General features: G+C 38.4%; 1 protein-coding gene across 1 annotated transcript; it reads right to left on the minus strand.

Annotated features, from left to right (window-relative positions):
- Positions 1-3698: 3698 nt before the first annotated feature.
- On the minus strand, positions 3699-13788 carry LOC131791685 (MFS-type transporter SLC18B1-like). The gene is made up of 17 exons (XM_066164842.1): positions 13784-13788; positions 13622-13694; positions 13298-13393; positions 13063-13136; positions 12601-12748; positions 11783-11851; positions 11428-11518; positions 10615-10695; positions 10140-10210; positions 9734-9832; positions 8816-8913; positions 7891-7986; positions 7142-7216; positions 6802-6868; positions 6060-6086; positions 4689-4735; positions 3699-4259 (listed from the first exon to the last, which is right to left on the minus strand). The coding sequence occupies exons 1-17, from the start codon at positions 13786-13788 to the stop codon at positions 4214-4216; spliced, it is 1263 nt and encodes a 420-aa protein (XP_066020939.1). The 3' UTR covers positions 3699-4213.
- Positions 13789-15378: the final 1590 nt, after the last annotated feature.

A 15378-nucleotide genomic window follows, 5' to 3' on the forward strand; every position in this document is an offset into this window, starting at 1 on the left:
TGTCATAACCGGCAAAATATAGAGGAAGAACGGACGATAATATAACACTTGCTTTCACTTTGAGAATGAAAATGGAATTGTGCGGCAATTCTTGGCTGGCATTCATGATATCAAAATCAGTTTAGTACTTTGAGGCGCAGGTTACGAGAGTTTAGCTTAAACAGAAAAGGAAAAGAAGGGGATGTTGATCGGTTACGAGAGATAAAAATTAATGAAGATGAACAGGTAAGAATTCAGCAAAGAAATAGACAAAGACTCTCCAAGATGAGATAAGTCAGTAAATTTGGTGGGGTATTACTGTTCTCACTTAAGAATGGGTCAAAATTTTGAAACAGCTGTCCATTAGCTGAAGGAAATTATAAATTGTGGCTGAAATACCGCATGTCAATTGAGTGTAAAGGTAATCCTCAATTACATTTCTTTTGCTTAGTTGCGTCAAAGACACTGGTTAGAGTTCAGCGCGCTCGCAATTAAGCCAGCGCGTTATTCACACTGATTGCACAGGAGAAAAATAGTATTTCCTTGTAGAAATATATGTTATTATTTGTAATTTACCTGGCGAAAGGTCCCCATGAGAGAGAAGCTGTACTCGAGGTCTTCAATACGGCCAGAGGCCGAAGGTCGGAGGCTGCATTTAAGACCAAGGGTACAGTTCAATCTCATAGAGACCGACCGCTTTGCTTTTTCCGCTTTTTTCGCGATTGGCGTGGAAGAGATTCCGGATTGTGGTCCTTATTTTGTAAAAACCCGTAGCCAATCAAATTGGAGGATTTGAGAGTTAGGCCTGCTGAGGAGTTTAAGAAAAAAAAAATATGTTTATGCACCACTGGGTCGAACAAGGATAAATGTTAGGTAACATTGTTGCTTTGATGTTTTTAGGCATTGACTTTGCTTATCTTCACACTGGTGGAAAATGCGTCTCAAAGGTTAATAAATGTTTGGAGTGTGTTCTTTAAATCCTGAATTATTTTTTAAAACAGTTATCGTTAATATGCAGATAAATAACTTCACGGGGTTTACATATAACTCTTAACTGAAAGTTAATCAATAGCGGATCTAATAAGCATATAGTTCATATCATATTAAAGTGCCCCAACCACTAATGCAAGGAATCTTATGTACCATTTTACACCAGGAAATTTTGCTGCTTTCCGTCTACCACGTTTCTAGGTTCTCTCTTCATTCCTACCCCAAGGGCTCCTATGTTCTAGTTCTCACCAAAGAACAGCGGGAACAGGAGAGGCTTTGGTAACGAGATTGACGCGTCAAGCCATTTCTTTTAGTATTTACAGTTTGCACAAAAAATGCTTCAGCTTTAGAGAATTACGACTTGCGCATCAATAATTGTCATATCACGATATCTTCTTAACCCTTTACACCGTGACATCAATATGCATTTTCTCCATACTGCCCTGTAAACATTTCTTAGGTGTTGACAACTGAGGAGAATTTGCGTAACGATTAAGAGGTTCTTTAGTCGCTGATCATTTCCTTTGTTCTTGTGACCGTAATGTGTGAATTCAGGGTGATATTGTCTGGAGAAATTGGATGCGAGTCCCTTTTAGGAGTCAAAGAGTTAACCATAGATTATTACTCCTTCTTGAACTGTTGCAAGAATATGCAGTTGCACACAAATAAAAAAGATAGCGAGCACGAGACGCAAGCGAATGAAATAGTTTGAGTTTTTTCAATTTCTTACTAAAGATCATTGTGGTCCATTTGATCATCTTTGTGTGTCTTGAATTAATTTTACGATTCTTTTCTTTAGAAGAAATTCCAATCGGAAGGAAGAGAAGCTCTCTTTGTTGAATTAAGGCAAGACTTATGACGAAATGAAATGGCAAAGTTATAAGAACCTGAATGAAACTAAAGAAGGAAGTCTGAGCAGTCTGGAACACAATATATATATGATTTTGTCAAATTATTCGATAAATAAATGAAATGAATATTTAATGAATTTTAATGTCTTGCATGGTCATTGGGAGACAAAGTAGTTTAAATTGTGGGCCGGAAAGAAAAGAAACAATGATGATATGAGTATAATTGATGGATAGACTATTTGTATGGTTGTGCAATCGGCAAGGTAAGGCGACTGGAGGAAGGGTGAATGGAGACGTTAAACAGTCTGTCATAGAACAACAGCAACAATAACAATAACAAAACAACAACAACAACAACAACTCTATAATTTAACCGACAAACTTCGAGGGCACATGGTAAGAGTCTCGTGTCTTAAATGACGTCAAACCCTACCCCAGAGAAGTAAGCTCGCAACGGTGTTGCGTAAAACTAAAATAAGTAAGAATAATTTGAAATAAAAGTTACCGGGAATGAGAAGGTCAGTCTCATACCTTGACTTAACTTGAACATCAGAGAATAACATTATAAAATCTCATTTCAGTATTACTGTTCAATAATCTTCTTTTATAATTACTGTAGGGATTGAAAAGTGCTCGTAACGCACCGCTAAGCAGTCCTCGCCATCTTAGAGAAAAAAATTTCTCTCGGAAAACTCAGTCGCAAATTTGCGCATAAATGGGCGGTGACGAGTTTCAAAATTTTAAGATCTGTATATAAGGAGACATTTTTGAAGACGAACTTGTCGAGGTGGAAGAAAAAGGGGAAGGGAAAATCTTGAGGAAGAGAAAGCCGTTTCTCGGACGGTAACGTTTAAATTACGAAAAAGACCACCTCGTAGAATAACTTTCCGATGCCGAAGCAAAGGGCACAAAATTAAAACTAAGTGAGCAGTATAAACAAGTAAGGGTAATAGAGTCTATTGCCATCCATTAATTACTGGTATATTAATGATAGAAATGATGTCAACAATGTTTAAAACTTTGCAGTGAACACTGTTGACCACATTTCTATGATACAGTATTTTGTAGATGATGGAAAAATTGTGTTCAATTTGTTAAATTAAACTGCAGCAATTACTAAATAACGGGGGTAAGTCGGAGCGAATGACGAAGGGCTAAGGCTCGAAACATCAGCTTCGAAACTCTTTATGGTGGCCAATTTACGTTATCAATTCAGTTGATAATATTAAATTACCCTGCAGCAATTACTGTTGGCTCAACAGAGTGTGATGGTGACTTGATTCGTCAAAAGCTCCTTCTATTTGAGCTGACCATCAGCATTGTCAAAGGTTGCATGGTTTACCTGTGGTTTTGGTCTTACTGGTTTAGTTGTGGTGCCTGTGGCGTTCGACTCGCTGTGTGGAGCAGCACAACTCGCTTGGTTTTTTAGTAGTCTGACTAAAAGGCTCCATGGGCAGACGCTTTACACCACCCTAGACACCCAATGTCGTTTAAGCATTTTAATGTGTCACGGATTCATTAGTATTCTTCTCAAGTGGAATAAGTGGAATGCAACTGGGGATGAAAATGGCTAGGAAAAGGTATTATGGGAAACGTTAACGAAAATATTGCGGGAAAATGGGAACGAAGCTGGCACTGTGCTACTATGGCATGGCATTTTCAATTATGTCAAAAATTTGAAAATCAGATTTCATTTCTTTAGTCAGATGTTGCCAGCACACAAGGAAGGAAATCAAATTGTAACGTGACACAAGCCAGTTGCGAGATGCTTTTGTGGTTAAGGCACTATGGGCATGTCGGTCTTAATTTATCAGAAATAAATGTCAAAGAAACACTTTGCGCTCTCTCAGAAATTGTTTGTTTTATTGTATACTCACTTGTTTGCTTTTTATAATAACTTAAGGAATTATTTTCTGTTCTTTCGGGAAAAGGCCCAATATTGTTTTTCCCTCAAAGCCGCCCATGGAATAAATAAAAATCATTCACAGAGACAGTACGAAATCCTTAAACTAAATCAGAAAACAAAAAACGTTGCTTAATCACTCTTAGAAACCAATCGCACGAGTGAAACAATCAAATCCAGCATTAACGGGCGCAATTTGAATTTACTTTAGCACCATCCATTTCAAGTCTCCTCTGTTTCAAGAGGGGAAGCAGCCAGGGACTGGCCGGGAAGGGGACTGGCATAAGTGTGTTTTCTCACGAGCAGGGCGTTCTGATCAGTGAAAAATGGCAATTCGTGTCATTTTGGCAAAAACCAGCGAGAATCTTAGAGAAACACCGTGTCCAGGATTCCAAGTGCAGGAATCCAAATTGCTTTCCAGACTTTGTTCTCGTTCTCCTTTGTTTTCTTTCTTGTATCTTTGCCATTTCGTTTCGTAGCTAAAAGTGCTTTAGTTTAACAAAGAGAGTTTCTCTTCTGTCTGATTGGAACATTTTCTAAAGAAAAGAACAGTGAAATTATTTCAAGGCATACAAAGATGAACGAATGGAGCACAATTGGCGGTAGAAGTCAAAACCACCTCAAACTATTTTAGTCGTTAGTACCACGTGCTCAACCTTTTTCTTTTCTTGTTTGTCTGAAATGAGCGACAACATGATCTGACAACAAATCTAAGAAAGTTGTTCATCCTATCGTTGAGAACTAGATTATTACATGACAATCATTGATCAGGCATTCTACTTTGATACTCTGACCAGAAGTTTCAGTATCCGAAAAAAGATTGCGAGACACGAAATGAACCAAATTACCTGAGTCTCTACTAGCTTCTACTCTTTCTGTTGTTCATCGCAAAGGAGAACCACACTAACAACAACAATTACCGGAATAATTTAGGATTTCACGAAAATATTACAACAATTACTGACCCTCGGGACACCTTCTCCACCAATGTAAATATAAGCACAACGAGTGCCTAAAAATGTAAAATAAAATAGTAAATTGAAACAAATTAATTATTGTTTAACTTCGTTTTACATGAATGTATATCCATCAGAAGATACCCTTCTTCTTCTGTCCAATTAGAATGAATGACGTGGTGGCCTAGTTGTGAGCGCTTTGGACTCAGAGCCTTATCCAGGGTCGTTGACCCCTCTCGCGCACCAGGAGTAAGAATGAGTAACGGCAAATTCCCAGGGAAACCCTACTAACGTACATCGGGGAAGGGCTGGGGGTACTAGCTTACCTCCCATTAAATGACTAAAAGAAATGTTTTAGTCATTTAACACAACAGAAATCGGGATAAAAACCATGGAAGATGATCAACTCGTTTTCAGACTTAAGTGACGTAAACAAAACCTAATTTAGTATTTGGAGTCAGAAAGAACATATTACGATGTAAGCTGATACAATTTTGACTTTGAATCTTGACCATCCATGGGAGTAATTGAGCAAAAATAAACAACAGTAAATCTCCACAACTTGTAGTTGTCCTTCAGCTGACGGACAACCGTTTAAAAATCCTTGATCTAGTCTTAAGGAGGCTTCATAGGGGTTTTTGCTTAATTTTGGCGCACTTCAGCGTTTATTTCTCTAGAAAATTTTTGTGTGTTTTTGGTTTTTCAAGCTCACCAAAAGCCATCAAAAGGTGACGAGCAAGGATCGGACTATTATTTGCTGTAATAAATATTGACAAAATGATTTTAGTCCTTAAACATTACGTAATGGAATAGAACTTCGCCAAGATCGGTACCTGAGCATGCGTAGACTTTGAGACCCAAAACTCGTGATCGATCAAAACGAAATTTTTTTTATCTTCCGAGGACAGAAAAAAAGCAAATATCCTGGAGATTATAACTTTCTTTCCTAAAGCACATTTTGGAGGTGGTTCGTTTTCTTCACAGCAGTCTTCGTGGTAAAGTTTTCGCTTGGCTGACCAAATTTGGTGCCCTTTCAGCAATCATTCCTACGTTGTTTTCTTCCCTTTCCGAGGTAACCTCGAAGCGACTGAAGGCGCCGCGGATGTTGTGTTGGCCCTTTTTAGGCGTAAAAGGAATACATTGGGTGTCGTTGCTGGAATTCCCAGAGCCCATAATGGGGACATAAATATTTTTACACACCTTTTTTGAAATTATCCGTGCAATCGTAACGAGCCGCCATATTTGTTTTGCTTCTCGACATTTTTTAAGCTTGCGCCATCAGTCTCGCGCGGTCAAAAACCCTTTAAAGCCCTTTTACCGCACGAAGTTCAAATTCAGACAGCATTAGAGCAAAATCCATTCTGATAAAGGTGTACTTACTTGAGCAAAACTTATGAGACCTGCAATCTGCAAAATGAGAAAGGAAATTCATTACTACACTTGAACCTCTAGGCACAATAGCCAGCCTTTAGACAGTCTTTCAACAATAACAAATAGGGTTTGAAAACACAACATTTGTACACACAATGCACTAGTCCTTTGACAGTTCGAGAGTGCTTTTAGATGCATGTATCGGGTGTCGATATGGAAAGGGTGATAACTGTGGAAGGTTGAAAACAAGATCAAATGTTTGGACTCTCAACCCCTTCCGTGAAGAGGAAGATCGCTATTGATTGGTTGCACCTTTTTGGTATTGTTATACCCTCGAACGCCACTTATTTGAACGAAACACAGAGTACTAGTTTTGGTCCTTAATTAATGGCACTTCATCGTATGTCTTTCATTTTAGTTGAGTTGACTGAGCCAAAGTTCTTTCTTTTCATTAACGGAAACCTAACTCCGACAACAACCTTAACTGGGATACACATGTTAATTTGGACTCCAATCGGCCAGCAAAAAATGGCCGTATTAGCGAGGCAGGGTCAATTTCATAAATAGAATTATGTAGGAGTCTACTGTATGAGATTTTTTAATGTAGCCGTTGACCATTTAAAGGGGTGACTGCACTGACGAGGGTTTTTTTTTAATTTATTTATTTATGTGAGATGAATGGCCGTTTCAAAAAAATGGCCAGAGCTATCGAGGTGGCTTTAAGGCGCGGGATTACACTATATCTACATACCGTCATTGCCCACTGAAAGCCAAAATGCTCGTCAAAAGCACCTCCGAGGCTTGGACCGATAAAAGCTCTGTAAAACATTATTAATACAAATTATAATAACCACAATAACGAAAAAAAACAACTGAGAAGCACAAGCGGAAGCAGTAGCATTAGTTGTGGCTATGGCATCGGAAATATAGAGCATCAAAAATCGAAGTATTCAGCATTAGTAGAAGCGAAAGTTACTAACTGGTAGACGGCTGGTATTTCGTTTGGAATCAAAGTCTGAATGTAATATATTATTGCACCGCGACTTGACTGCAAGGTTTTCATATATCAAAGTTGAAGACAGAATACATACCCTAAGTAATACAAGCTTGTGTAAAGACTTGAAAGCTCTGCATTTGTTTCTTCATTGTCAGGCATCCCATTTTCCCTGCCCAAAAACAAATGTTTATTCCATATTTATTCGGCTATAAGATGCACCCGGGTTATTAGTCGCTCCCCCACCTTGAGAAATTGATAATGTCAAGCCCCGTCGGTAAATAAAAGTGAAGACATTTGCACTTTTCTAATCAGTTTCACTTCACACACCCCTATTTTGGCATCGATTTCCATGAGAGAACAGATTTTTCTCATGAAAACGGTACGCCTTAAAACAGACTAAGTATAAAACCGATTATTAGAAAATTAAATTCTTAAATGCTAGTCGTATTTTTATGATGGATACTGTTACAAAATGACAATTTGATTGCATTCGGTTGCGAGGGTTTTCTGATTGGTTTTACTTTTCTGTGTCAGCGTATCTTGGAATACATAAATAAAATGCTTTCTAAAATGCTTTATTGAGTTTGCTCATGATGACTTGGCAGACTTCAACGAAACCCAGGCAAAATTTCCACGATCAAGAAAGTCTTCACGCGGCACTGGGCACGAAAACGTTTCTACTGGCTAAGTTATCGAGTCATGGGTATATGAAACACACTGGTTCGCAGCAGGCCTGGGTTCCCAGTTAGTTAGATCACGTGATTTCTGATCTTCAGTATGTTCAAGAGAGGATAAAGTGTTTCTCTTGGTATATTGAAACAGACATGGCAATGAGCCATTCACCTTGCAGCTATCATGATTTCAGGCAATAATGGCACATAGAAAAATGAGGCAACGAATCCCGAAAACGCCATGGCAACGCATACTAGCCATACCTCGCTGCAACGATAATATACAGTTTAAAATTAGTGATTAATTTTATAAAAATAGATAACTGCAATGAAATCTGTAAAAGGTTGCCACTTGCAGGACCCTCCTAAATTTCCACTATCACAAAGTGCCTTTTAAATCTGGATCTTACAAATTGAGCACGATAATGCGCCGATCGGTTCGAAACTTCAGCATCCCCCATGGACATTTGAGCGTTGTCCGTTTTCAGGGGGTGGAAAATTTTAACTTTGCCGGGGTGGAGTAAGGGATTTGAACCGGAAGTGTCAGGTCTTTCTGGCGGAATTCAAGTGCCATTATATTTTTAAATGGAGGTGTTTAGGGTGAAAGGTTCATTTTTGCGAGCGAATGGCTCAGAGGAAAAGTTGTACAAGGTCTAGGTTTTAAAGCTTGGTCAATATGTAGAAAGCTTCTCCAGGGGCAAGAATTTGATCGAAATAATCTTCAAAAGTTCAAATGCCCGGCGGCTTGCCTGGGAGTTTGCCCGAGGGGTTTCCCGCGGGGGGAGGGTATGTTAAAGCTTCGAATTGATCGGCACATACGCTACTGTCTACTTTATTAGCCCAACTGTTTTTAACGTCTTTGATAGCATTACAAATGAATCAGAGGCAAAATAAATCTATACACAATCTTCCCACCAAAACATCAAAATTATTCAACGTATAGCTAACTTGTCTGGTTCTGTTGATTTTAACAAGCAAAAAGATGTTAGTCTCAGCAATAGATAGATATTTACCTTTGGCAAACTCACCAAATCCGTTTGACAAGCAAATAGCTTTAATCATACATTGAAAACATGCATGTGACGGAAGGTACATACCCATCGGGAAGAAATGATAAAAAGGGGGCTGGTCCTAATGATAGGTATCCAATGCTGTAAGCGATCAAACCCGACAGGAGCAGCGATCGGTAGCATTTCTGATCAGGAAAATTATACAAGGTTGTAATTACAAGAATGAGACAGAGTTTTATTCTAGTTCATTGAGGAGGGCTTTGATTTTACTGTCGTCATATAATACCCAACACACCGTGAGGTAAGCAAGGAAAGCCGAATTGTTGTGACGCGCGATGAGCGTCCTCGCTCTCTTGTATTTCCAAATTTGTAAGCTTCCTTGCAAGCAGTGCGTACGATCATCACGTGTGCAAGTGGCAGGGATTGGTTGGCGGAAGAAGAAGTCATTCTGAGAAGAGAGTATTACGGCCTTTTCGGTTTTTTTTTTGTTTTTTTTTTCGCATTTTCTACTATTTTTTCTGAGAGTTATTTTGTAACTGCTGGCGAGTAGCTCACAAAATCGCCACAAGTACGAATCCATGAGACCAAGTAGGAGGTCTTTCCCACCCTCCTATTCGTCATAAATCGGGCTGAATAATGTCTCTATTGCCGACGACAGTCAGTTTACAAGGGGTGACTGATAAAAAAATTCCGATATCTTAAGGAAGAATTTTGACAGCAGGTTTTTTCTGTTAAAATTAGTACAAGGAAGCAAAGAATAAGGTTTGAGTTAACGTGATTCTGACCCATAATCTTTCGTGAGCCAAAACAAATGAAAAGAAGGCAGACAACAAATTACAAGCAGCCCCTGTTTCCGACGCGTGATTCTTAAAAAAATCCAACAAAAGATAATTTGAAGACGGCTTTTATTTATGCGGCACCGACACACTTTGCTGGAGAAGGCCATGTAGGGGAGAAGGAAAGGGTTGCTAGCAATATATGAGTAGAAATCTAAGTTTTACTTACTGTTTTGTCCGCTATAAAGCCTATTAAAGGCGCTGAGACGGCGTTAGTACCGGCAAATAGGAAGAATACAAGACCAGTCTGTGTAGCATTTTGACCCAGCTATAAGAGAAACATATTAAGTTGTTTGTGCCTCAAAATAATCTTTTCGGCGTATGCTGAAGATGAACTTTTTCCCTGTGTGTTTATTTAGAATAGGTAAAGTGATAAACTGGCGCGCGAAGTCCAAAGGTTTAAGGCTCGATTCCTCACAAACAATTTTTTCCTTTGCCTCACGCTGGTGGAAAAAAGAACAATATCTTTCTTTGCTAAAGACCGAGTTTAAAACTTATACTGTTGGTAGCTGAGGAATTACCACAATTGTTAATAATAAAAGGATACTGCGATGAAATATTCAAAATCAACATACCTCTCTCAAGTGAGGCGCCAAAATTGGTTGTATGAAACCAGATAACGCACCACCGATAACAGAGGAAAAGCCTGAGTACAAAAAAAAGAAAAGGTTTCTTTCCATCCCGTTACCAGCGGTTGCGGCTTAAAAACTTTCGTTTTGGGAAGGAGTTGTTAAATGAGACCTTGAAACAGAGGGCGCCACGAGTTTCTGCGAGGAATTAAGCTTAGACAATGCAGGCTAAAGAATTTCGTAATAGAGCCGTAAAAAAAAAATCCTATGCAACTAAAACCGCGAAATAATGGCCTAAATTGTTTAATACTAACTCCCTTCGTAAAGTATGTGTGACACAACGGATATGCGGCATGAAGAGCAAATAGCCGGGCACTAGATTTCTCGTATCATCCCTCATCTGCTTTGCCGATTGTGTCGCAACACGCTGACACCATGATTGCGGGCTCAGTTAGTTACAGTTCATGCATATCAAACTTACCCATTACAAAAACAGCTGGAATCCTTAATGGCTGCATAGATTTGCACATGGATATGCTTTTGCTTGATTCTGTTCGGTATTCTGATCAATTTGTGGAATAAAAATGGAAATGATTGAGGTCAATGGAATGAAAATGAAAATAACCTTTCACTGTGATTTTCAAGAACTACGAATGACAAGCTTTGATACCCGATTAAAAATTAATCTTTCAAATACTTATCCGGATTTTTAAAAGTAAGACCTTGTTCAGAGGCCAAACTTTACAAAGCTTGAACTTTATTCCAATAAACCAACCCAAATTTTAAAAAAACGTCGAACTTAATCAACGATGTTCTATGCCTTTCTGCAAAAACTCTCCACGGTACTTTCTCTCTGAATTAAAGTGCTGAATGAGTTATTCATCAATCCTTCGCCGAAGTGGCGATGAATATATGATTGTTTTGTTATATTCCACAAACTTGACACTTGACATGCGATTTCTCTTCGGCTGCACGGAGGTGAATAGCAATTGTTAATCTTAATTTCTCCTGGTTTAGCAAATCAGTGCACGCAAAAAGCAGAATTCACCTGTGAAGTATATGAGAAAGTTTTTATGTATTTGGTTTGGTGTATGAAGTCTTAGTTTCCTGCAAATTTGTGCGGAAAGAACAACAGAGCAGTTCCGAATTAAAGCAGCCGGTCATAGATGATCCAGACGCAAAAGTTTTCATTTACTTATGAGTTCTAACACCTAAAGTCAAGTTATAAGGGTTATGAAAGAGTTGGTATTTGTACCAGGTCTAAGCAAAAGTTTACATGCATAATCTCACCAACCTGTTTCTTTTGAAAGCAGAAAAGCTAAAACTCCAATGCTACAAAATAGAATTAGACCCATGAGAATGAAAGGAAGTTTGAAGCCACCTACCTGAAAAGAAAATATATGAAAAAATAAAACGCAATTTAATGTGATGGTGCATCATTGCATACCTTAAGCCTAAATATTTTGAAATGAAGGGGTACATATATTAAGAGGCAAGAGAAAAATAAGGGGTAACTGTTATTTTCTCATGATAATACGAATACTAAGCATGTGACATGGCTGTACGTGGATACGAATTTTATCTTCTTATCGGCCTAAATTTGAAATAACGCCATAGGCACTTAGGGATTTACCAGGTTTTTTACTTACTGTGTACATAAACCCTCCAAAAACTGGACCAAAAGAAGATCCAACGAGACAAGATGTCTCCACTGCTCCCTAAACACAAATGTACCAGACAAGAATCACTCTTTACATTTTTTCCAGCCAAACTGGAAATAAAAAGATCATAGACTGATCACAAATTAAAAGTGTGTTGCCAAATTTACTGGCAACTGCATACCATTCCTTGTACTGATTCTTACGAAAAACAAGTGCTTGAAAGTTCTTGAATATCAATCAAACAACAGAAAAAGGCGCAAGAGGCATCAAGAGATATCAACAATCAAAAGTCCGAAACAAAACGATGTTGGTGCCGTTCACATAGCTATGGAGAAATTCAAAACTCAAGTTTAGCCTACGGTTATGTCTTCAAACTGATGCGGACTTAAGATTGAGCGTGTGTGGGGTGAAGAGGACAGAAAATGTTGTATCCGTTTTTTTTTTTGGACAGTACAACGTTTGCCTTGTGAGTTGTCTGAGAAATAAAATATCCTCTTCACGTTTATCTTTTAGTGGAACCTTAATGTTACATCTCATGCATTAAAAAATCAATGCTCTCGCATTCACGTTCATGCACATGCATTTACTATGCTCATGCACATGCATTTACTATGCTCATGCACATGCATTTACTATGCTCATGCACATGCATTTACTATGCTCATGCACATGCATTTACTATGCTCATGCACATGCATTTACTATGCTCATGCACATGCATTTACTATGCTCATGCACATGCATTTACTATGCTCATGCACATGCATTTACTATGCTCATGCACACAAATTCAAATGCAGACATACAGAAACTGTTCCGGTATCATTTGGAAACTTCTGCAGCATTAAAGAAAGGACAGCAGTTTCAGCCGCTGCTGCCCCAATGGCTGATGTTATTCGTAACACAAAGCAAAATATTATGAACATTGTCGGATCAAAGATCACTTCGCCAAATCTGAAAAAAAGACAAAATATTAAGCGCATTATGTCACGGTAAAAGGAAATGACAAGAAATACAAAGGGGATTCAATCTCGAACCTGCTTCTCGTTCAGGACTTAAACGTGCTAAACATTGAATTTTTCCCCCAAATGGAACAACTTAAGCATCAAATTATGCGTTGAAAAATATAGGTCACCATGCTCGTTTAAGTGAAAAAGACCATGCGCACTAATTCGCAGGATATAGGTGATGGTATGCGCAATACTGGATGCGCAGTGCAGTATTGAGGAATCACCTCAATGAACTAGAATATAGAGTTTTCTGCTTACCCCATTAGCATCAGGGATGTTCCAGCGATAAAAGTACCTGTTACAAGCATAGTGCGAGCACCATATTTTGGCATCTGCAATGAAAATGTTTTTCATGTTACCAGAAGGATTGGTTTGGTGCTAATGAGTTCACTTGATTTTTCGTGAAAGAACGAATCCGAGGTTAAGTTAAATGGGTATATTTTACACATTTTTAGTACAAAACAAGAATGTACTTTGCAGTGCATATACTTACAAGAACTCCACATGGGGGGGAAGTCAGGAAAATTACAAAAGCGTAAGATCCAAAAATTAATCCAACATAAATATCAGACACGCATCTATCTTTTGCCTAAAATGTAAAGGATAAGATGAGAAGTTAATAATGATCATAACTCACCCACTAATTTTGCGCAGTTCTATTGACTACTTTACGCAATGTGGTGCAAAATGTGCGGACAGTTGTGACGCAATAACCCCTGTCTAAGTCGTTATTTGTCCTCTGATTATTTCCATCCAAAGAAACAAAGCCAGCGGAAAAAAAGCCAATCCAAGATTTTAGCTTTTTCATATCCATTACTTTACATGGAAGAAAAACGAGTTCGTTTTGTGCATGTCCAATGATAGTGACATTAAGGAGCTGATCTAAAATGCTGATCAGGAAAGCACAAAAAAGTGTCAACAAAATTTGCTTTCAACGTACGATACGAAGATTAATGGAAGGGTTCTAAAATAAACAAACCCCATTCTGGCTTGCTGGTATGTCGGCTTATATTGTCCTTGGATGACAGATTGTCCTCAAAGTTTTACATTTGTCCTAGATGCTTCGCTAATTGGCCAAATATTAGTTTATAGGACAATTTCTCAGACGCGGGGGCAGAAAACTATACATTTACTTCACATTTTTGTGTCAATAGTATTACAAAGTCATAAAATTGTTAATTTCTTTAGAGATTTGGGCTCGAAACAATATTTTTTTTGATGGATTGGAGCTTCAAGCTTTGGAGTTCTGTGCATTTAATGATAGCGATCAAACTTCGTCGAACTGTGTGGCGCGACTTATTAACAAGAAAGGCGAATAGAAAATTGCCAGATTCATTGTCTTTAAAAGCTGAATGTGGCTATTGGACCATAAAACCACAAATATTACTACTAAGAAGAGCTTCGCTCAGCTCAGCTCTAAAACTAACATATCTGAAGCATCTTTACTACGCGAAGCACTGCAACATGCAACATTTCTTGAGTGATGATAAGAAGTTGTTGACTCCTTCATCGTACCATTTAGTATGCTTCCGTAAGAGATTGCGTAAGCACTTCATTTGAGAAAACAAATGAAGTTTGCATTTCCGTTCGTTTTAATTTTTCGATTACTTGTGTTCGTTCGGTCTTCATTTCATTTTGAATGCTTAATATCTGATAACTTACTCTGTAATATTACTCTTAATCTGTGATTTGCGAAATCGAAATCTGTTATTTAAGTGATAACCTAAATTACATTAAATACGTGCCAAGTTTTCTGACCAGACATGCACTTGGAGAACGTTGTGGCTAAAGGCGTATGCAATATCAAATAAAATATCATGCCTAGAGGGAAAATGAAACTGACCCAAGCTCTTTGATATTCTTGAGTTTCATCAAGTTTATGATTTGATCAACAGTCAAAATTTTCATGATGAATACTTGTTGTCGATTTTCAAAAATAATGATGAACATAAGTAAAATGGCAAGCATAGCAATAATGCAACTGCATTTTTTGGTGAAAGCCATCTCGCAAAGTATTTGAGTGGAGACCAGAATAGTGTTGAAGAGCAGAAGGATAGGCATGATCTCACTGTGGAGAAGTACCGAGCGGCTTAGTACGAAAAGTATCAATATAATCGAACAAAGCTCCTCGATTGGATTGCAACTAATGACAGAGTCGAGGAGCAGGCAAAACAGAATTTGATGGACGGACGCAGATTAGGCTTTGAAGCTGTACAAAAAGGCGCATAATCAAGAGCTTGATCTAAGAGAACCGCAGCTTTCCGACATGTACAACCCAAGTGATCACCAAAAAACAGGTGAGATGATCTACGTCGGAGGAATGGCTTTGGCTTTGGGATTGGCTGCCAGTCGTTTCTTGTGAACTATAATAAAGTGAAAGGAAAACTTTCAAGAATCTACTATAGCCCTAAAGGCTTTTGGAAGGGATTGCCAGCTGTGAAGAAATCGGCTAAAGAAGCTGGAATGTCTGAGGAAGTTGAAAAGCTTTGGCTGATGAAGCAAGCCATCTGGCAGATTCATTTGCCTGCCCCTAAACATATGCCAAGACCAACTTTTGATGTGCAATCCCCAAAT

The sequence above is a fragment of the Pocillopora verrucosa genome, chromosome 4, assembly GCF_036669915.1.
Source record: "Pocillopora verrucosa isolate sample1 chromosome 4, ASM3666991v2, whole genome shotgun sequence".
Taxonomy (NCBI): domain Eukaryota; kingdom Metazoa; phylum Cnidaria; class Anthozoa; order Scleractinia; family Pocilloporidae; genus Pocillopora; species Pocillopora verrucosa.

Bases quoted from the DNA above. Each gene is read 5' to 3' on its own strand.
- LOC131791685 (XM_066164842.1), bottom strand. The intron at 11,852-12,600 runs GTATGTCTGCAT...ATTTGTGTTTAG, and splicing joins ATGATACCGGAACAGTTTCT to GGAGCAGTGGAGACATCTTG. The intron at 6,087-6,801 runs GTATGTAGATAT...CTCATTTTGCAG, and splicing joins GCTTTCAGTGGGCAATGACG to ATTGCAGGTCTCATAAGTTT.